Source organism: Thermothelomyces heterothallicus, assembly GCF_042370625.1.
Source record: "Thermothelomyces heterothallicus CBS 202.75 unplaced genomic scaffold P884_scaffold_1, whole genome shotgun sequence".
Lineage (NCBI taxonomy): Eukaryota > Fungi > Ascomycota > Sordariomycetes > Sordariales > Chaetomiaceae > Thermothelomyces > Thermothelomyces heterothallicus.
In genome coordinates this window covers 396,937-417,183 of record NW_027192562.1, presented here as the reverse complement: position 1 = coordinate 417,183, position 20,247 = coordinate 396,937, and the positions used below count along the sequence as shown (strand labels likewise).

The 20,247-nt window shown below is 58.2% G+C and overlaps 10 protein-coding genes across 10 annotated transcripts; 6 read left to right on the top strand and 4 right to left on the bottom strand.

Moving 5' to 3' along the window:
• Positions 1-126: 126 nt before the first annotated feature.
• Positions 127-1,457, bottom strand: P884DRAFT_288496 (uncharacterized protein; the record flags this gene model as incomplete). The annotated part of the gene is made up of 4 exons (XM_069443957.1): positions 127-383; positions 520-1,063; positions 1,148-1,229; positions 1,304-1,457. 4 exons carry the CDS (start codon positions 1,455-1,457, stop codon positions 234-236), a joined length of 930 nt encoding a protein of 309 aa, XP_069301431.1. The 3' UTR covers positions 127-233.
• A 398-nt stretch (positions 1,458-1,855) lies between these two features.
• Positions 1,856-3,106, top strand: P884DRAFT_304202 (uncharacterized protein). The gene is made up of 2 exons (XM_069445076.1): positions 1,856-2,231; positions 2,302-3,106. The coding sequence occupies exons 1-2, from the start codon at positions 1,877-1,879 to the stop codon at positions 2,811-2,813; spliced, it is 867 nt and encodes a 288-aa protein (XP_069301430.1). The 5' UTR covers positions 1,856-1,876; the 3' UTR covers positions 2,814-3,106.
• Positions 2,786-3,422, bottom strand: P884DRAFT_253045 (uncharacterized protein). The gene has a single exon (XM_069440764.1). The coding sequence runs from the start codon at positions 3,344-3,346 to the stop codon at positions 2,867-2,869; it is 480 nt and encodes a 159-aa protein (XP_069301429.1). The 5' UTR covers positions 3,347-3,422; the 3' UTR covers positions 2,786-2,866.
• A 1,178-nt stretch (positions 3,423-4,600) lies between these two features.
• Positions 4,601-7,110, top strand: P884DRAFT_188799 (uncharacterized protein; the record flags this gene model as incomplete). The annotated part of the gene is made up of 2 exons (XM_069437387.1): positions 4,601-6,976; positions 7,036-7,110. The coding sequence occupies 2 exons, from the start codon at positions 4,601-4,603 to the stop codon at positions 7,108-7,110; spliced, it is 2,451 nt and encodes an 816-aa protein (XP_069301428.1).
• Positions 7,111-8,590: 1,480 nt separating this feature from the next.
• On the top strand, positions 8,591-8,929 carry P884DRAFT_190922 (histone-fold-containing protein; the record flags this gene model as incomplete). The annotated part of the gene is made up of 2 exons (XM_069437550.1): positions 8,591-8,705; positions 8,766-8,929. Coding segments are annotated over 2 exons (279 nt in total), but the record flags the coding sequence as incomplete, so codon positions are not given.
• Positions 8,930-9,370: 441 nt separating this feature from the next.
• Positions 9,371-10,008, bottom strand: P884DRAFT_189054 (Sedlin; the record flags this gene model as incomplete). The annotated part of the gene is made up of 2 exons (XM_069437409.1): positions 9,371-9,680; positions 9,824-10,008. The coding sequence occupies 2 exons, from the start codon at positions 10,006-10,008 to the stop codon at positions 9,371-9,373; spliced, it is 495 nt and encodes a 164-aa protein (XP_069301426.1).
• A 411-nt stretch (positions 10,009-10,419) lies between these two features.
• On the top strand, positions 10,420-11,187 carry P884DRAFT_325980 (mitochondrial 54S ribosomal protein mL60). The gene is made up of 3 exons (XM_069445462.1): positions 10,420-10,579; positions 10,640-10,869; positions 10,937-11,187. Exons 1-3 carry the CDS (start codon positions 10,530-10,532, stop codon positions 10,987-10,989), a joined length of 333 nt encoding a protein of 110 aa, XP_069301425.1. The 5' UTR covers positions 10,420-10,529; the 3' UTR covers positions 10,990-11,187.
• Positions 11,188-11,190: 3 nt separating this feature from the next.
• On the bottom strand, positions 11,191-12,013 carry P884DRAFT_214003 (uncharacterized protein; the record flags this gene model as incomplete). The annotated part of the gene is made up of 3 exons (XM_069439217.1): positions 11,191-11,670; positions 11,750-11,868; positions 11,951-12,013. The coding sequence occupies 3 exons, from the start codon at positions 12,011-12,013 to the stop codon at positions 11,286-11,288; spliced, it is 567 nt and encodes a 188-aa protein (XP_069301424.1). The 3' UTR covers positions 11,191-11,285.
• Positions 12,014-12,300: 287 nt separating this feature from the next.
• Positions 12,301-15,681, top strand: P884DRAFT_288489 (uncharacterized protein). The gene is made up of 2 exons (XM_069443956.1): positions 12,301-12,827; positions 12,950-15,681. The coding sequence occupies exons 1-2, from the start codon at positions 12,480-12,482 to the stop codon at positions 15,281-15,283; spliced, it is 2,682 nt and encodes an 893-aa protein (XP_069301423.1). The 5' UTR covers positions 12,301-12,479; the 3' UTR covers positions 15,284-15,681.
• A 1,206-nt stretch (positions 15,682-16,887) lies between these two features.
• On the top strand, positions 16,888-18,909 carry P884DRAFT_295574 (uncharacterized protein; the record flags this gene model as incomplete). Its single annotated transcript, XM_069444338.1, has 2 exons — positions 16,888-16,942; positions 17,003-18,909. The coding sequence occupies 2 exons, from the start codon at positions 16,888-16,890 to the stop codon at positions 18,907-18,909; spliced, it is 1,962 nt and encodes a 653-aa protein (XP_069301422.1).
• Between the last annotated feature and the right edge of the window lie 1,338 nt (positions 18,910-20,247).

The window sequence follows — 20,247 nt, the reverse complement described above, 5'->3', positions numbered from 1 at the left end:
CCCGAAAACTCCAACCCTTCTCAACAGACGGACTAGATCTCCCCAATCTAATAAAACAATGAAGACCAGAAACCGTCCAATTGACGCAACGGAGTTTGATCCGTACTACATCAGAGCACTTTTTTTGCCCACTTCTTGTTCTTAAATCGTGTCATGTTCGTGTCGGCGGCTCTGCAGTCGTGACTTAGACTTTGCCGTTGCGTGTCAGGGTTCGCCCCCCTCTCTATCGGCCTTTAAAAGGCAAACACCTGGTCCTCCAGCTTGCTGACGGGGCGGGCCTTCTTGAAGCCGAGACTCTCGGTCGCCTTCTTCAGCCCGCTAACCATGGGCGGAGGCCCGCACAGCAGGATCTTGACGTCATCAGCGGGCTTAGGCAGCCATTTCTGTGTTCGCGATCTGGTCAGAATCTTGCCTTTTCCCTTCAAGGAAGTGTGGGAGCGGGGACTTCGCGTTCATCACGGGGAGCGAGGAGGAGAAAGAAAGAAGAGATCGAGAACTGGGGGAGAAAAAAAAACACACCTGAATCATGTCCGCCGTGACGTAGCCCACGCCGCCCTGCCAGCCGGCGGGGGGCTTGTCGAGCACGTAGTGGACGCGGAAGCCCTTGTCCTGGGCGGCCAGCTGGTCCAGGTCCTCGCGCAGCAGGATGTCCTGCTCGGTGACGTTTGCAAAGATCAGGTCGACCTCGGTCCGGTCGCCGGCAGCGCGGCCGCGGATGATGGCCTTGATCACCTGCAACATGGGCGTGATGCCCGTGCCGCCGGCGATCATGCCGAAGTGCCGGACCATGTTGGGCGTGTACACGAAGGCGCCCTTGGGCCCCTTGACGCGGATCGTCTGGCCGACGGCGAGCCCGGCCATGTGCTTGGAGATGTTGCCCTGCGGGTACGACTTGATGAGGAGGTCGAAGTGGCCCGGCTGGTCGTCGCCCGAGATCGGAGTGTAGGAGCGGACGATCTCCTTCTTGGTGCCGTCGGGTTGGTCGAGAGTTGCGCCGATCGAGATATGCTGGCCGATGGGGAGGCCGAGGATCGAGGTCGGGGACGGAAGGGCGAAGCGGTAGCTGGGTGACACGCGTCAGTGACCGCCGTCAAAAAGGTAAGAAAGAGGGGTAAAAGGGCGAATTGAGCGGACGGGGATTGCGTACATGGCTACATTGTGCGAGATGACGGTCTTCTCCTTGAGCTCAAACTCCTGGAAGACATCAGGCTTGAGGACCGCCTTGGGGACTTTATTTGCAAGTGTATCAGAGATCTATAGTTTCGGTACGGCTCCCGCAGGAGACAGAGGGAAAGAAACCCACGGTTTTTGTAGTACTTCCAACTGCCCAAGGCAAGTCCGAGCAGCACCGCGTATACCGTCCACTCGCGCTTCACGATGACGGTGCCCACGACGAGCAGGCCGAAGGGGATGTAGATGCCATCGAAATACTTTCGCGCAAGCAGAGAATCCGCCATTGTCAACTCGTTGTTCCTCTACGTGGCTTCCTGGGGCGGTTCAGGTTGAGAGTCCGGGCTGGGCAGGAGCTAGTCCGAGGTAGCGAGTAGTTGGGCGAAGTTTGGGGACTCCCAGTCGCTCAAAAGGAGTCGAAAAGAGAGAAACTTCGGATACCGGTGAGCCAGGGTCCCGATTTCGCTGCAAGCTAGGGCCGGGACGTTGCCGGTGGGGACCGGGGCCCCCACCCATTTTTTTGGCGGGCTGCTTTACATAGTGTAGTACTGTGTGGTTCAACAGTTTGGGAGCCACCGTCTGATGCCACTTCGGGCGCGCCTGGAACACTAAGGGAAGGTAATGGAACCGCCGACGGACCCCATGCACGGCAGCTGCTTGTTGATGTCGGTGTGGATGAAACTCCAACGTTCCATTGTCTGACAAGATGCAGGGGATGCAGTCTGTTGCTTACGGTTTTCTCCGCCTGTCGACTAGAAATCATGTTCCTGTTCTTGTTGCACGCAGGTCTCCTTTTGTGAGATTCCGGGCAACTTGGTCAACTACCGGGCCCTCCATCAGGGCTGCAGGCGCAAGGCTGATCGGCAACGGAACATCTAAAAAAACCCAGGCAGCACCCCGCAACCCGTCCGATTCCCGAGTACCGGGTAAACACTTCCAAATGGGCGAACCCGTGATCGAGGAGGCGCCGTTCCCTCTAACCGACACCGACAGATTCGTGCTCTCCCAGACGGACGAGGAATTCAAATACCATACCTGGGATGAGCTGCGCCAACTGATCCGTACGATGATGAACTTGCATTGCATTGCTATCAATCAACCTGTAGGCCATAGCACTAATACGAGCACCAGAAACCAACCAGCTCTCTCTGCTCAAGAGAAAGCCGTCCGACCTGCGGCGGTACATGAAGTGGACCGCCGAGACCAAGGCCGAGTATGGCAGCATTACCAACTTTCTTATCGCCCACCGACTTCCCAAGGCCTGGGGCCCCCCGCCTTTCAAACCAGCTTCCGAGACGCCGTTTGCAGACCCGTCCGACTATCGCGTGCTAATTAACGACTGGCCCTACGGGTTTGCCCCGGGCATCAGCCATATCGTCGTGTGGTCGCGTACGCCCATCGCGACGGACGACACGGTCGGTGATATGACGCCCCAGAGTAGGAAGACGGTAGCCGACTTCGTCAGGCGGTATTTCATTGATCGCCTTGGGCCCGGCGGAGAGGACAAGGTGATGTGGTTCAAGAATTGGGTGGCTCTCCAGAGCGTCCGGACGGTTGACCACGTTCACGTCCTCGTCAGAGATGTCGAGCCTGCCGTGCTGCAGGAGTGGACCAGAGAGCTCGAATGCCATAGGGCGTCGTAGGCGATACGTTTTTGCGTAGCAAGAGGCCGGCTGTCTCCGAATGCTATATAGACTTATGCTGCTCGCCGCTGCTTCCGGTTGCCTGCGGGAGCCGCAGCGTTGGCACCGGCACCCATCTGGGCCATCTGCCTCGCGGCTCCCATCATGCCAAAGGCCTTGTAGGCGCCAAAGGCGGGAACAACGGCCCAGAGGACCCAAGCCCAGTTGCCGAACAATGCCACAAGAATAGCAGCCGCCCACGTCACCCAGATAACATCGAACATGTACTCAGTCAGGCCGGGAGCCGCCAGATCCTCACCAGAAGATCTGAGCGCCTTCGTGTCGGGGTCATAGCTGGGACGGCCGGTCTTCTCCAGGGTCAATTGGCATACGAAGCTGGGAAGAGAAAGAATGAACCAGAGCAGCAACGATCGCCGCCGGAAGACGAAGTGGAGGAGCAAGAAGAGGCCGTTGACGATGAGTGATCCGAGGTGGAGGTTATTGAGAGCTGCCGAATTGGACTTGGCTCGGTCCTTGCGTGCCTTTTGCGCCATGCTTGATGGTGAGCTGGGTTGAGCGAGATTGGCTACGGGTTAACCTTGTAAGAGTGAGGTGATGGCCACCTTTGATCAGAGCAAGTTGGTTTAGGAGAGCGACGCAACCGCAGACCCACAAGGCCTTGTTGAAACTGCTGTGGAATGCACCTACCTTATGTATGTACCTCCGTACTCCGGTGTACCGCGTAAAATACGACCGAACCCAAATTGCCCACCAGCCACCCTCATCACTTTACCTTGACGCCCCTCAATTGAGCCAAGACCATTTGTGCTGAACGCTTGGATGAGTGAAGAAAAAAAAAAGACTTGAAATGAATTCATTGTGGTCAGGGATGAATCTCAAGCATTGCACCAATTTTTAGAGGAGCGTAGAACCTTGCTGCGAGTATGGAATCTGAAGACTGTGGCTGGTGAAGGAAGAGTGCACTGGGCCCACCCTCCTGTCCATTTTGGTTGCTCGGCAGGCTCGCTGCTGAACGTGTGGCCAATCAGCCCCCTGCTGCCACTGCCCACCACAAACAACTCTGGTCAGGGCAGAGCAACAGTTGTTGACGCCTCCAGGTAGACAGCTTCCCGACGAGCTCACAACAAGACGCTGGCCCACCTATCCCTCGGCCAGAGTTCCGGGATTGCTATTGTCATCCCACCTGCGGAGTAACTACAATCGCGACTTCTCCTATTGTTTTAATCTGGGAAGTCATGTTTTCAAGAAGCGGGAGAGTCTGAGCTACTTCAGCCTTGCGGGCCCGCATCGCTGCCTATTGCTTTTTTCTTTGTTTTCGCCGTTTCCAGGTTTCTCGGGTTGCTCGAGACGCTGTTCCAAGGGACTCTCGACCGGCATTCCAACACCACGCTTTGCAGCACCTCGCCGAATCGTCATCAGCATTCGATAGACGTCGCTCCTGCGTTTTCGCCACATACGTTTTGAGTTTAATACAACAGCTGCATCGACCATCCTTCCCACCGCCAGGTCCGCCGAGACAGACAGCCCCTCGCTCGAACCGCGCACATCTCATCTAGGGGCCAAACAAGCGACCCGTGAATTCGCCCCCCCAAGATCCCCGCCACACCAGCATTCTACCTCGCGCCCGCCCGCCCTCGCCGAAACTGCATCCGCCCCATGCAGAACAGGCGCACGCGACGCACGTCGGCAGCAGGTTTGAGCGACCTCATGGATCATCCTCCTCGGTAGCAACTGGAACATCGAGTCGCACACCCACCCGGCCCACCTGTGCCTGTGCCTGCTGCGAGATGGCGCCGACCAGCGCGGCCATCGCTGGCTTGTTGAAGCAGACCGTTTACTACCATCTCGACAGCCTCTCGTACCGGAACGCCCTCTTTTTCGCCGAAAGGTTGCATGCCCACGACCAGCGCTCGCCCGAGTCCACCTTCCTTCTGGGCCTCTCTTATCTTCACCTCGGCGACCCGCGGTCTGCATACGAAGTCAGCAAGTTGCCGGGGTGTCGGGGAATCCATCTGGGCTGTTCTTTCGTCTTTGCACAAGCCTGTCTAGACCTGGAACGGTACAAGGATGGGATTGCGGCGTTAGAGAAGGCCCGGCCGTTGTGGGCAGCCAAGGGCAACACCATCGGGAGGCACACGACCTCGACGCGCGCGCCATACCCCGATGCGGCCGCCGTGAGCTGCCTCCTCGGCAAGCTATACCGAGGATACGAAGACAAGAAGCGCGCGGTTTCCTGTTTCGAAGATGCCCTAAGAGCCAACCCCTTCATGTGGGATGCCTTCACCATCCTTTGCGACATGGGCGTCAACGTTGTGGTGCCCAACATATTCAAGCTCAATGACAGTTTTGCTCGCAGTTTCGACCAGGACCCCGGCGCGATCAGTATCGACTCGAGCGGCGGGCCTCCAGACCCCCTGCAAAGGAAGATTGGCGTCCAAGGTGTCACTCACGACGGCCACCCGTTTGAGGGACACCGCTCGACAGCTTTTCAAGACGTTTCAAGCAACAATATGCTATTCGTCGACCCTGGCGAGAACGACGTGGCGTCGAGGCTAACTGCTGGCCATATTACCACAAGATGTGCGGCAAACAAGCACGGGCTCGAGGGTATGGAGACCCCAACCAGCTCTGTTGGCGGCGCTGAGGCTCCGCCGCCTCGCGTGGGCTTTCCTCCCGAACCACCATTAGCGCCTAGCCGACGGACTCGGGCGGCTCAGGCAACAGAACCCACCTTCCTCGACGCCCCACCAAAGATGAGTTACCGGTTAGGCTCCCGAAGGAGGGACAGGACTCAAGATCAGATGGGCGAGCCTCCAGAACCGCCTCCACCCACGCGCGGGCCTGTCCTTACCCAGCCGTCCGTCACAGAAAGGAAGCGCACCGCGTCAGGACACCCCGTTCAGCCGCGCCCGACCAACGGCGAGGAGCCGAGGAGGAGTGCTAGGCTGAACGTGGCCCCGAGAACAACGTCGAGGACCAATGCCAACGTTCCCACGGCTGGCACAACCGTTACCCGCGAGCTGAAGAAGGCCAGGCCCCCGATATCGAGGATTGGGCGCCCTGGTTCTAGCGGAACCGGCGTCGGCAGGGTTGTGAGTGGAAATCGGAAGCCCACGGAGGAGAACAGTATGGATGTTGACGAGGCCCCGCGGGTCAAGGACCTGCCCACGTCGCAAGTCCCTCCACCGCCGAAGCCGGCCGAGCCCGAGTTGCTCAGGGCAGATGAGGGGTTGAAATGGATACTAGATTTCCTGAAAAAGATGGCATCTGGGTATCGCCTCTCATCGCAGTTCCAGTGCCAGGAAGCGCTGGCTGCTTTCTCCTCACTCCCCCGGATCCACCAGGACACGCCCTGGGTGTTGGCGCGGATGGCGAGAGCCCACTATGAATTGGCTAACTATGCGGACGCCGAAAAGTTCTTCAGGCGCCTACGCGCGCTCGCCCCGACACGGCACGAGGACATGGAGTTCTACTCGACCGTTCTCTGGCAGCTTAGGAAGGGGACGGAACTCTCGTTCCTTGCGCACGAGCTGACCGACATGGACTGGGACTCGCCACAAGCCTGGTGCGTGATGGGGAACGCGTTCTCCCTGGACTGCGATCACGAGCAGGCGCTGCAGTGCTTCAAGCGAGCCATTCATCTCCAGCCCAAGTCCGCATACGCCCATACCCTGCAGGGGCACGAGCACGTGGAAAACGAAGAGTACGACAAGGCCCTGGTGTCATACCGACGTGCCATCGCTGCAGACAAGCGGCACTACAACGCCTATTACGGCATCGGAAAAGTCTACGAGAAACTCGGCAACTACGACAAGGCGCTGAGCCATTATCACGCAGCGCTTGTGATCCACCCGGCCCATGCCGTGCTGATTTGCTGCCTGGGTACGGTGTTGCAGAGACAGAAACAGATTGTTCAAGCTCTTCCTTACTTCACCAAGGCCGTCGAGCTAGCGCCTCGAGCACCGGAGATGCGGAGCAAGAGGGCCGGGGCACTGCTAGCCACCGGTCAGCTGGAGGAAGCGAAGAGGGAGCTGATGATTCTGAGGGACGTTGCGCCGAATAATGCCCAGGTTCACTTCCTGCTAGCCAAGCTCGCCAAGACTGTGGGTGATAAGAGGACCGCCGTGCGTCACTTCACCATAGCCCTGAGTTTGGATCCAAAGGTATGCATTCAACCGCGCCGTATCGAGTGGCTATGGGTCGCTAATCTGTGTGTGGCCAGGCGAGCGAGGAAATCAAGAACGAAATTGGGGGACTGGAAGACGAAGAGCATTTGGACGACACCATGATTCACTGATGCCCATGATATATGGCCGTCTTTTAATGACGTTATACCTTGGACCTACGGCTCTCCCTACGACCACGAGCGGACCACAGACCGGACTGGGATTCCAGTCTGTGCTCAGAGGCGTTGTGACAGTCTCGGCGCGTTTGGAAGGAGTTTAGAGGCTGTCCAAACGAACGCGCTTCTTTGGGCCTGGGTGGTTCATCTTCTTCACAGAGCAAGGGCAGCATTCTTATAGTATGCGTAGGCAGAGGCGTTCCTAGGAAGCATCAAGCATGCTCTACATCGTATTGAGCTCACCGTGGCGCATTGGAACTTGGGGGTTCTGGAACTGGGGGTTTTGTATGAGTACTTGAACATTGCATTGGCCGGCATGTAGTGTATAATACGGATCTTCGTCGGGTGCTATTACCATCGGGTTGGGAAAAGTGGGGAGATGAGGTGGGGCCAGATCGATCAGGAGGGAAGGCAAAAACGAAATGGATAACCACAGAAACACAGAGCTTGACTTCGCAACTGCGGACCTGAACCACGTCGTCTGTTACTTCACAGCCGTAAAGACCCAAGTGAAGTTATGAGTAGATCTGGGGCGCAACTATCAAACGGATGGAGTAAAACGGCACTGATCCACTACCTCAAAATAGCACTGACCCGGCCACTCAAGGTGTGCACGTTGTTCCTGCTTTCGTTGTGACGGTTCCTAAAAAAGTAGGCGAATGATTCGCGCTGGGCGAGGTCAAGTGCAATCGAGAAAAAAAAGCTCGGGCCACATTTTGCAATCAGGATCGGTTCAAAGCTGTTGGGAAAAAAGTCTTGGCTTTGGTGCTCGGGCCACATTCTGCAGGCACCAAACTGACTCCAAACGCGCAGCGCCGCAGCTGAGCCGAAACGACGCCCATTTGGAGCGATTACAACAGCCGATTTTTGGAGCTCCAAAAATGAACAAAAACACGCTGCAAATTCAGGAAAGAATTAACAACCCACATCCGAAACGGGACTAGTGCCAACGTGCACCAGATCAGCTGCACCCGTCTGATTTCCCAGAGCCTGGGTCAAACCTATTTAACCCTCCAACTCTCCCTGCTAACCTTTCCTAAAACCTACTGTTCATTCTACCAATTGTGTGCATTTGGTCAATCATCAACGGCATCAACCTTGCATCAGTTCCATCAACCCAGACCAGCCTCTAAACACATCTCCATCCACTTAAAACATCGATTAACATGACTGGACGTGAGTACACCTCTTTTTTTCCCAATAATGTCGTCGCTGGCGATGCTGCGTGGTTGCGATGCTTGCCGACTCGAAGTTGAAGGAGTGGGGCCGCGCGTCTTGCAAGTCGCGTCCGATCCCCGTCTCCTACCTGCACTATCGCGTCGTGTACCGCAATCCACGTCGCATCGTCACGCTTTGGGGGCATTTGTAGTTTAAAAATTCCTTAGAAACATAGGTACTGACGCGTCTTCTAGGCGGCAAGGGCGGCAAGGGCCTCGGCAAGGGCGGCGCCAAGCGCCACCGAAAGATTCTGCGTGACAACATCCAGGGCATCACCAAGCCCGCCATCCGCCGCCTGGCACGTCGTGGTGGTGTCAAGCGTATCTCTGCCAGTATGTCTCACTCTCAGTCTCCCGACCTTTTTATTCTAGGGTGCTAACAGCTCTCAACAGTGATCTACGAGGAGACCCGTGGTGTCCTCAAGTCCTTCCTCGAGGGCGTCATCCGTGACGCCGTCACCTACACCGAGCACGCCAAGCGCAAGACCGTCACCTCGCTTGACGTCGTCTATGCCCTTAAGCGCCAGGGCCGCACCCTCTACGGTTTCGGTGGCTAAGCGGCTCGCTGCTCTCGAGCTTTGGTTAGGGAAGGGTTACGCTCCAAGGTTCAGAAGGTCGCGCCGTGGCGCCGTGGCGTGCGGATGGGCCTCAATGGAGAGTGTGATGAGGCCTCTGCATACGTGACCGGCTACATGGCTGGGCCGTTCCCTCCGAGGGATATGACCATGGGGGGTTGGTGATTATCATGGCATGATCGGGCACCTGTTTGCTTTTTGCGGTTGTTATTACGTCTGGCGTTGGGATTGGGGATTAGGTACACAACTATGACATGGTCAATGGGAATGGCCACGGCGTCTATGGGAGGGGCGGTTGCCCTACGAGAATTTGATTTTGATCAAACCAAACTGTGCACACCTTACCTGGGACTGCCGTGAATCCGATCATTTGGTGACATGACTGTGACATTAGGCTGTGTAATAATCTTTAGGTCCTGGGATTTACAAGTATTTCCTCCCGGCTGCCGCCACCCTCTGTCGAAACACTGGACTCCGGATTTCCATATTGGCCTTGTAGAACGGGCTCATGATGGTCTTGACGTAATTCTCGTACACCTCGTTGAAGAAGTTCTTGATGGCCTCCTCCGTCTGGGGGCTGGTCGGGTTGGCGCCGACCGAGGTTGAGTTGCGTGTCGAGCTCGCCCCTGACGCTGTCGCTGTCGGCTGGTGCAGCAGGAGGAACTTGACGTTGCCGCCCGTTATAAAGCAGGATATGTAGTTGTTGAAGAACTTGTCTATCACCTTGAGATACCTATCGGTCCGTCCGGCCAGTCTGTGTCAGCAGGATGTTTGGGAGAAGGGGGAGAAGAGAAAGAGGAGGAGAAAGGGGGAGGGAGGGGCGCGGGGGAAGGAATATGGTCGTGTCAGAGAGATGTCTCGACAATATATACGTACAGCTGCCCGGTTGTCCACTGCACCTCCTCGACAATATCCAGGCTGCTGTGCAGCACGAACTGGTTCAGATGGCGCACCTGCTCCGAGAAGCGCGGCTGCCCGTCACCGCCTTGCTTGCTAGTGCCGAACTCGTACTCGAAGAGCGGGTTGTCCTGGGTGCCGATGATGGCAAAGTAGTAGCTCATGGTCGGGATCGGGGCGCGCCGGGTCCTGCCCGGGAATGCGTTTTGGTAGCGGTGGGCTGTGTGGTATGGTATTGCTGTCTAATCAAGTGGTTTGCGATTATCGGTCAATCATCCGAGAGCGTTGCCTGTTTTGTATCTCTACGATCGATGTGCGGCCTTGGCGCTGAGCGCTGTTGTGCATCGTGGTCGGAGACTCCTCTCTACGCTCCAGTCGATTCGAGGAGCAGTAATCTCCCTTTTGGCGGTTGAAGCTGGCTTGCGCTAACTAACTCGGACGGCACAGGCGATTGTGCAGCTGGTGGGTCGCGGGGTCTCCTGCCCCACACCTTAGTAACTTAGCCACTTGACAGCTCCCTCCCTTGGCTGGCTCCGTGCCCAGGCCAGCCAACGATTGGGCCCGCGCTGCGACGGGTCGAAAGCCGCGTTTTTTTGGACGACCCGACCCGACAAAGTGCCCGTCCCCCGAGCACAATCATTCCCGCCCCGGCCGGACCGCTTGCGAGCTCCCACCGCGACGAAATATGTTCGGGCCGTTTAGAATTACGAGCTCCCTAAGCGGAGGCCTTTTATGGTCAGCTCCCACTTGAGAGGCTTCTTCTCTGCGCCGGGAGCGATGCTAACCTGCGCGCAGGAAAATCCCATGGCGCCTGTCCCCGACTCAGAAGGCCCGGCAACGCAAGCGGTTACGGGCTGTCGATCAGGTTGTCGAGACGCTGTCTAACGCACTGGCCAAGAAGGGCGAGACGCTCAAGTCACTAGAGCGGTGGAAGGCCGAGATGCCGACCGAGGCGCAGATGCTGCCGCGCGACAAGTACACCATGTTCGACCGGAAAGCGAAGAGATATCGCAAGGGCATTCACAGTACGTTATTTTGCTCAGGGCGGGACTCCCCCCCTCTGCGCCTCGGTGTGACTAACAACGACTCCAGAACTGCCCAAATGGACCCGCGTGTCACAGAGAATCAACCCGCCCGGTTTCTAGACGACGAGAAGCAATGGTCGGGGGCGTGTATATCCCTTGTATTATACCAACAACAATGAACGGCGTTTTGATGATGGGATTGAACACATATGGCACTCCACCCAGAAGGTGCCGGCAGTGCAAAAGTGTGTCGGGATGGAGACTTGTTTGCCGCAGACCAAGATGGGACTCGGGAACAGGAACACCAAGAAACTTGCCAAACAACGCCATTGTGATTTCCGGGTATTGCCACTTCTGCCCATCCCGTCCATGTGAGCCAGCCTTTCAGCATCCCGCTCCCGTGCTAATAATCGCGTCTACCTCAAACGTCCGTAGTCATCCTCATGATACTCCCTCGACATGGCCCTCTGCCGCTGTGCCTGGAGGGCCCGCCCGAGACCGCCGCGGCCCTCGTCGTAATCCTCGCGGTACTCGTCGCGCACCTGTCCTCCCGACTTTCCACGGCCGTACTGCCGGCCTTCTGTGAATCCCGGATCCAGATCCGTCCTGATGATGCGCTCGTCCAGCTTCGTTCCGCCAATGTACTTCATGCAGTCGAGCGCGTCCTGGTGGGTGTAGTACTCGACGAAGCAGAACCCGCAGGGCGTCTTGTTGAATCGGTCGAGGCCCATCACTAGTCGCTTGATCTCGCCGCACTTAGAGAAGAGCTCGTAGACCTGTTCTTCCGTGGTGTAGAAGGACCTGATTTTTTTGGGGGGACCGGTGCGGTCAGCCCAGTTAACCACCGCAACACTCTAGCACTTGCGACCCAGCAGCTTACAGGTTGCCAACATAAAGAGTCGTGGCGTTCTTTAGCGGGTCCTCTTCGGACTGGTCATTCTGCGTGTTTGTATCGCCGTCTCCATCGCGCTGTTCCCTCTCGAGTCGCCTGCGTTTGTTCTGGGATGTTGCCAGGAAAGTCGCATGTGTTAGACGGGTTGCCATTGATTTTCAAAAGAGCAGCATCGCCCCGGATACTCACTCTGCTTGCAAAGTACGCGCTCGGCTGGTCGAGCCGCTCCACGGTTGGCCGTGGTCCCCGCATTGTGTTGTGGAAGTTGTGTGTTTTTCTTGGAAGGAGAAAAGTACCGAGTCGAATTCTGACCTTCCGGCGTGGATTGGAATGGCTGCCGCTGTTGCGACACAGTAACGAGTTGCAGCATCGCAAACAAGCAGGGTTGCTGCAAAAGTGGGTCCTGCCTTCACTGCGGATTACGGATTACAGAAAGTTAACTACCCGCTGTGTTGCCGCGGGGTTTAAAGTCCGCGTGCCTGCCGAGAAAAAGCTGCGTTGCCCGGGCCTAAAGAGAAACGCGCGAACAAGGGTTCGAGCGAGCTCTCAGCTGGGAAAAGCTTCCCAACCGCCACCAAAGCTGCACTATAACCACGACGTCCCAATAGATCAAACGCCCAATTCCGTGGTGCATCGCCGATTGCCACTTGCTGACTTTAGACGCACGCGGCTCTGCTCACAGGCACGAAAAAAACGACAAGCTGTTGCCTCGGCGCGCATGCAGATGCCCAAGATTAAGAGCTTTGCGCCGGGCTGGCTCAACGAGCCTTCTTCTCCCGGCCACAAGCTCTTCGAGCAGTGCACGGATGATGCGACGACTGCTGCGGGCCTTCCATATGGCAAGAGAGCAAAGCCGGGACCGCGGCGGACCATAGCACGGCGCGGCACCGAGATCTTCGTGGCGGTCGGGAAAACATTACGATGGGGCGACCTCGCCTACCTCAAGGAGTCGTGGGAGACAAAGCACGCCCGGTCCATCCTTGGAACTCGCATCAAAAAGGAGGGTTCCGATGACCCGTCCGACTACGACAGCGCGATTGCCGGACATGCATCAGACGGATATCGAGTGAGTTGTAGCGCGCTGGGCACCCTCCCCACACAAACCAACTCTCTGGGGCTGGCCCCGGGAGGAGAGAGGAAGGAGAGAAGAGAGACAATTTGCGCGCTGACACACCTATCAAACAACAGACCATCAAGACGCCCGTTGCCGATGATATTCGCCAGCTGGTCATGTCCCCGAATCAGGACCTCCTGGCAGTCCTGACGTCTCATACGGTCCACATCTGCATACTGCCCGACTCCTCCCACCTCTACGCCAAGGACGCCGCGCCGTTCAAGCCCAAGTTCTGGACTCTGGGACCGACGACACACGTCACCTCGCGTTCGGCAGTCGTCTCGGCCTTGTGGCATCCACTCGGAGTCAATGGAACGGCACTTGTCACAGTCACAGAGGACGCGGTGGTGCGCGTCTGGGAGCTGTCTACGGCGGACCGCTGGACTTTCGACTCGGCCACGCTCGCAATCGATCTCAAGAGGCTGGCGGATGGGACGTCGTTGGACCAGGACTTTAGCGCCTCCGTCTCGGCCACGAATAAAGGCTTCTCACCCGATGCGTTCGACATGGAAGTCGCGGCCGCATGCTTCCCTGCTAGGGGTTCCGGAGGCTGGTCGCCGATGACCCTGTGGATAGCCATGACCGGGGGTGACGTGTATGCCCTGTGCCCGCTTCTGCCCCAGCGCTGGGCCCCCCCTCCCACGCTGATCCCGTCCTTGTCGGTCTCCATTGTGGCTAAAGTGGCAGCCACCGAAGACGACCCCGATGCTTCCCCCGAGGCCCGGCTCTTGGCTCAACAACAGCTCGATTGGATGTCCGACCTGGACAACCAGGAGCCCAAGATTGTGGAAGGTGCTCGCGGCGAGGTTGAGGTAGAGGCTTATGCGCGGCCCACCCGCCCAGGCGTGATCCCGAGACTCCAGGGCCCGTTTGAGTTCGACCTGAATCCGGAGGACGAGCAGGACGATGAGGTGGAGCTGAAGGACATTTACGTTATCGGGGAAAAGGCACGGCTGACAGACCTGATGAGCGGCGAAGAGGAGGAGTTGGAGGTGGAAAATGACGAAGGGACCGGCTTGTCCTTGACCGTTGTTTGCCTCCTTTCCACCAGCGGGCAAGTCAAGATCTGTCTGGATGTGGAAGGAGTCGAGGCGCAATGGCTCCCCCCAAAGTCCAAGCAGAGGTCGAGGCCATTCGGCGCTTTCACCAGCACTCCCACCTTACTAACCTTCCAGACCTTTGACACCCTCAAGCCTGTCGAGGTCACGCCTGATGGTTGGCCCATGTTTAGTGAGGACGCTACCTCTCGGTACGCATTCTACATCACACACCCGGCCGGGATTACCTACGTTTCCCTGGCACCGTGGGTGTTCAGGCTCGAGAACGAACTGGAGGGGGATTCCGAGGCAGGGGCGGAGTTCCGCATTGACCTGCTCGTCAAGGGGCAAGGATCAGAGCGGGAGCGCATCTACACGCAGGCTCGCGGCCAGACCTCCCTGGCAGCAGCTACCGCGATCCGCGATCCCGATCTCGGGCATTTCGTCCTCTCTGCCACCCATAGCGACCCAGTCGCCCTCTTCTTCGATACGCCGGAGCAGGACATTGTGCCGAGAGAGTCTCCGTCCGCGGTCCTCGACAACGTGGACTTTCCTCAGCCAGAAGTCGCTTGGGAACCGCGTCCTCTCTTCCGCACGCCGGAAGCGTTGGAGCACAAGAGCGCACTGCCGGCGTGGATAGATCACCTAAAGACGGGCAGGCGACGCCCGCTGATGCACCAAGAGCTGCGCCTCTCGATGGCAACGCTCGAGGTGTTTACCGAAGGTCACAAGGTTCTCGCCAGCGAAGTAGACAGCATCAACGATGCCGTCGCGCAGTTGTTCAGGAAGTGCCAGACGCTCCAGGAGGAACTGAGGAAACAGATCGCCAAGGCAAACGAGGCCAAGCAGAAGGTGGATGTGATCACGGGCGAGGACTCTGCAGACGACGAGTCCTCGGCGGTCTCGCAAGACGAACTCGCGCGGGACCGGCTTCGGCAAGTTCGAGAGCGGCAGGAGGAACTGGCGAGCAGGATGGACAAGCTGAAGCGGCAGCTCGGCAGGCTGACGAGCCGCGAGCTCAGCGACAAGGAGAAGGCATGGGGGGAGGAAGTCCGGGCGCTCGAGAGCAGCGTCTTTGGCTCCGAGGCAGATCAGACGGCGGCGGGGGCGGCGACTCCCAAGACCAAACAGCCCTGGAAACGCTTCGAAGAGGTCAAATCCCTGCGGGACGCCTTGTTTGCGCAGGCTGGAGAGCTGCAGCGTTCTCGGGAGGGAACGGGCAACGACGCTCCCGCGTCGCCGGCGCCTGGTTTGCGGATCCCGGCCGAGGTGCGCAGGCAAAAGATGGCGCAGGTCATGGGTCTACTGGATCGGGAGTCTGCGCTGGTGGAGGCAGTCAAGGCACGTATTGAGAGATTAAGTGTTGGATAGTAGGCTTGCGCGAGCCAGTCAGGGGTGGCGGACGCGGGCAAGGGAACCACTACGGATGATCACACAGGTCGGAACCTTGAGAGGGACAAGCTAGGTCAGCTGCCTCGACAGCGCCCATTGTTTTGATGCCAACGGAAGAAGAGACAACCAAGCCATTCATTTCTCACTCCGCCGTCAGACGGGGTCACGGCTCCTCTCACCGCATGCCCGGGTGTGGCTCTTGTTTCTGCCGGGGGCCCGCCTGGCCGCCTCATCTGAGGCAAGCGTGGAGAGACGGGATGGTGCTGAGGCTGTTGCCACTTACACATGCTGTCCAATCATTTTCTGTCACTAATCGGAAGCGTGCTCGTGTCACAGGAGCAACAACATTTGGGTGGACAATGAAGAGAGTTTTTCCGCCTTTTTATTTTTCTTGTTTCTTTTTTTACTTGCACCCCTCCCCCCCCGTTTTTCCTCTGCTCGTCGAATACCCCTGCGCCGACGGCTATTGTGAGGGCCATGCTGGAAGAGTTCTAGCTGGCTGGCTGGCTGGCTGCCGGCGCTGCTGCAGTTCCGCACGAAGGAGGGTTTCTCTTCATCAACCATTCGCATTTGCTGCTTTCTTGGCGCCCCGTTTCAGAGTTCGACGTCGAATTCGACGCACAGCATGCATGAAGTCTCGGGCTCTGCGCTCGAAGGTCCAACGAAGTCTCAGGACGGTGTAGCCTGACGCGGATTGCCTCCTGTCTCGACGGCCAACTGCCTCCCCCCCCCCTCCCCCCCCGGGGCCACTGCGTACTGCTGCTGCCCTGGGGTGGCAAGACAACAGATGGATAGGGGTGTCTACTATGTACTGTGGAGACATACATGAGCTGGCTACTGCGAACGGACAGCGACCGATCTTCGGAAGGAGGCATGAGCCCGTCGTCCTTGTCGTCGATGGGCTAGTGCAGGAGGCTTCTCTCCCCCGCTTCTCCCCGGAGCGCGTCCTCTGGTGTGTCCCGCTCACCGCTCACAACGCTCATCCTCCGCCGTCTGCCCACTCGGATACCCCTGTGTAGCCCTTTTCCGTTTCCGCTTATCCCGACCGAAGAAGCTGCAACCAAAGCAAATGGTTGCTGTGAAACTCGGCATGGTGAGATCTGCACATTCTCTTCGCCGAAGCCCGGCTGGTACCTGTGCGCGGGAACATGCCGAATCTCGTCTCTTACTTCTTTTCGCCGTCTCTACCACACCCGCTCCCCCACCGTCCTACCAAGGTAGAACGGCCACCCCCCCCCCCCCCCCCCGGCTCCCGGTTCCCGGGCGTTCCTAGCCACGCCCAATGCATGCACGCGCCTCACTTTTTTTTTTTTTTTCGGCTTGTCGAGTATCTGTGCCGCACCCGGCACCGGGATGCATCTCTCTCTCGTGCATGGCATACCGGAATAGCCTTCACGAGAGGCAAACCCAGTGGGCGGAAATGGGTATAAGTAAGGGAGGATTCTCTTACGGGAGCTGGCGGTCTCCTGTAAGCACCCATCGTCACCTTGGACCGGTTTGGCGTAAACCAGATGCTTGTGCGTCTTGTAGACACTGAGACCTCTCAATATCAAACTCCACCGCAAGCGGGTCTCCTATTCAAGATGGCACCCGGAGCTTCTACTACCCCTTTGGTCGACCTGCGCGCCCAAATCATTGGTAAGCCCTCCGCGGCCGTGACAGAAAAACTAGTCACTAACACGGCTCGTCGGCCTGCAGAAAACTGCGAGTTCTTCAGCAAACCATATGCCCGTTTGTCGTTGGTCATTGCGAAAGAACCACTGGGGGCCCTCAGGGCTATTGTGGTGAAGACCGAAGATGGCACCCGAGAAGCCTTGCTATCCGAAGCAGCCTCGTCTCTCAACGAGGCCCTCCAAGCTCTTCATGTCAAATCCGCAGAGGCAGTCCAGAATTACATCTCTAATAACGGATTCGCCTTGGTGAACACGGCCAAGGAGCGGACCTTTGCACTCGACGACGACTACGATGACAGGGCACACGGGAGCGATTCTTCCACCGTGACGCTGGACGAGGGCGAGTCTCTGTCCGACGACGAGACTGTCTCGGTGTGCTTGGTGGGCAGGGCCAAGCGCCGCGGCCGAAAGGCGGACAAGTCAGCCAAGGCGAGCTCGGCGAGGCGCAAGACGAAGAGACAGGGTCGCGCCAGGTCCCGCTCCCCCTGGCGTTCCGCGGGCTCTGCTCGTTCTCGGTCTCGGTCTCGCTGCTCCAGCTCTTCGGGCTACGAACTGCACTACGACCCCCCGGCCATCCCCTCCCGCCGCCCACCCATCCTCCACGGCTTCTCTCAGCGCATGCCTCCGCGCCCGCCTCCGTGTCCGCCCCAAGGCACCTTTCCGTTCATTCCAAGGGGGCATCCCGCGCCTCCTCCCCCACCGCCGCCGGGCCCCCGGCCCTTCTTCACCCGCGCTGCGTACGGCGGCATGACCAGTATGCCTCCACCGCCCGTTCGCGCTTCTCCCTTCCCGGGCGGCAACAAGGCACCCCTGAATACAACCAACTGCAACAGCAACGACAATAACCCCGCCAGCACGATGATGCCAACCACTACCCCAGCCTCTCCCCTTAGTCACCACCCCGCCACTCACCAGTACCAGAACCGGAATTCCTACCAGAACCAGTGCCAGCAACCAGAGCCGCAACCGCAACAGCAACCACAACCGCTCCACGACCTCATCCTCCACATCCGCTGGCGCCACCACGGCGAGCGCCGCATCGTCCAACAGACGTCGCAGATCACGGTGCGCGGGCTCCAGCAGTCGGCTCTGTCCTTCGTCAAGCAGCAAGGCGCGAGCTTCGCCAACGGCCCGTCCTCGCGCTCATCGCCCCTGCCGTCGCCGCCGCCACAGGACGGCAGCGACGCCAACACCATCGACAACCACGGCCACGGCAACGGCCACGGACACGGCCACGGCAACGGCGGTACCAACCCCGCGGCGCGGCGGCAGACTCCGGACTGTTCCGGCCTGCGCGCGGCGGTGCGGGCGGTGGTGGTGGACGGAGTGAGCTATGACCTGACGGGGTGGGCCGGGGACGATCTGGGCCGGTTACTGGAGGGTCTCGGTTCTCCCTCTTCTTCTTCTTCTTCTTCGTCGTCATCGTCGTCGTCGTCACCCCCCTTCTCCTCCTCCTCCTCCTCCTCCACCACCACCACCACTCCTCTTTCTTCTGCTTCCACTGCTGTCGCTTCGGGCGAGGAAAAGCAGCAAGGAGGACCAGGCGGAAGAGGGGCGACGACGAGAACGATGCCGAGGTTCGAGGTGGAGGTCTGGAGCGACGAGGACGGCCTCCCACGGAACGTGCCGGCGACCGCGACTACGACCCCGCCCGGGCTGTACGGCGGCGCCGACCCCAGTAGGGCCCGGCCGCCGACGACGACGTCCGGGTTCGGGTATCGGGCACCGTCGACGGGGGGTAACAGCTTCTCGTCGTGCGGCGGTGCCGGGAGCTACGCTCCGCAGGCTGTGACGACTGGTGTTGCTGCTGCTCCTGCTGCTGCTGCTGCTGCACCTCGTCCTGCTCCTCCACCGCCTCCTCCTTCTGCCCTTGCGAACGGGTCGCGGACGGGGTTTCCGTTGTCGTCGCCCGGGCTGGTGGCATCGATTTAGGGACGGTGTGGAAAGTGTGGGTGATGTTTTTTCACCCTGTCTTCGGAAACGAGGCGTGCGTCTGGTTAGTGGACTAACGAGTTAGTCGGCCAAGGGGAAGGAAAAAGTGGGAATCAAGTGCCGAGGGCACGAAGAGTGAGGCTGCAGAGAGCGGCTCCAGAGCAGCTGAGGGTAGGAAACATATCAAGGGGGGGATAGTCCTGGCCTCAAAGGGGAGGGGGGGGACCACATGGATAACAACGGCGCCATTATTCGACACATTTACACCAGTCTCGCTTCCTTTCGACTTCTCCTTCCTTTCCCGTTCTTTTTTCGCACCACCACAGTCTCTTCACAAGCTGATTCTTCTCTCTTGACCTCACCATACCCACCACACCGTTTCTTTTGAGGCCTTAGTAGTCCTCGTCGTTCCCACGGAAGAAGAGGTCAGGGCGCTTGGTGATTCTCTTTGGCAGCGGCATGGATGGAGAAGCAGGGGGTTTAGAACCCTCCTTGGATTCCAGGGGGCTCCTTGATGCTAACCTAGTATGTAGTATGTAACTTCTACAATACATTGGCTTATTCGTCAGTGCTTATAATTATACTCTTGTGCCGTGGTGACATTTGTTGAAAAAAAAAAAAAATATCCCCTCGTGGGGCTACTCTGAAATCGCGCGGTCGATCTAGTGTATAAATGATATTTTACGAACTGGAATAGAGAGTTAAAGCGACAGGCAGGACTACTGCTTTGCTGATATTCCCCCCCACCCCCCACGTTCCTTCCCCCGTTCTCGGTATCCAGCCAACCCCCTCCTACCCCCCTCCGGATCCGGCCAGGGGGAAGGAAGACTGCAGGCCTCCGTGGGAGATCTTCCCCCGGGCGTTCCTGCGCAAAATTGAAATAACGTTAACGTCATATCCTCAGCTGGGCCCGCGGCGGCAAGGCTGCGGGAGAGGTTTAGTCCATGCTCCCGGAACACACCAGCACCACGGGCATGCACGGCTCCATGTATTGTACATACATACAAAAAAAGAATGGGGCCAACGTGATATGAAAGTAAAAATACCCGAACCACGCCGCGCTTACTCCGAGCTCCGGCAAACAAAAACCTCGGTCAAAACCAGTCTTGCTCTCTCATCCCAACCAAGCAAACTAAGAAATACGCTCAGTCTCGAACCGACACCTTCCACAGCTTCCCAGACAACCGGAAACTAAAACGCCCCGTCCCCAACTTTTTCTTTCCGCCCCAGCTCAACCTCCATCCAGCCGTCGGTTGGTCGGTTAGATGAAAGAGAAACGAAAGAACCAAACAAAAAACAGTGCCGAAAATTCGCGGCGGTTTAGTTGTAACTAATCCG

Excerpts from the sequence above, each read along its gene's own strand:
- P884DRAFT_304202 (XM_069445076.1), top strand. The coding sequence starts at position 1,877 with ATGCAGGGGATGCAGTCTGTTGCTTACGGTTTTCTCCGCCTGTCGACT. Across the intron at positions 2,232-2,301 it reads TGAGCTGCGCCAACTGATCC|AAACCAACCAGCTCTCTCTG; the intron begins GTACGATGATGA and ends TACGAGCACCAG.
- P884DRAFT_253045 (XM_069440764.1), bottom strand. The coding sequence starts at position 3,346 with ATGGCGCAAAAGGCACGCAAGGACCGAGCCAAGTCCAATTCGGCAGCT.
- P884DRAFT_325980 (XM_069445462.1), top strand. The coding sequence starts at position 10,530 with ATGTTCGGGCCGTTTAGAATTACGAGCTCCCTAAGCGGAGGCCTTTTA. Across the intron at positions 10,580-10,639 it reads CTAAGCGGAGGCCTTTTATG|GAAAATCCCATGGCGCCTGT; the intron begins GTCAGCTCCCAC and ends ACCTGCGCGCAG. Across the intron at positions 10,870-10,936 it reads ATATCGCAAGGGCATTCACA|AACTGCCCAAATGGACCCGC; the intron begins GTACGTTATTTT and ends CAACGACTCCAG.
- P884DRAFT_288489 (XM_069443956.1), top strand. The coding sequence starts at position 12,480 with ATGCAGATGCCCAAGATTAAGAGCTTTGCGCCGGGCTGGCTCAACGAG. Across the intron at positions 12,828-12,949 it reads ATGCATCAGACGGATATCGA|ACCATCAAGACGCCCGTTGC; the intron begins GTGAGTTGTAGC and ends ATCAAACAACAG.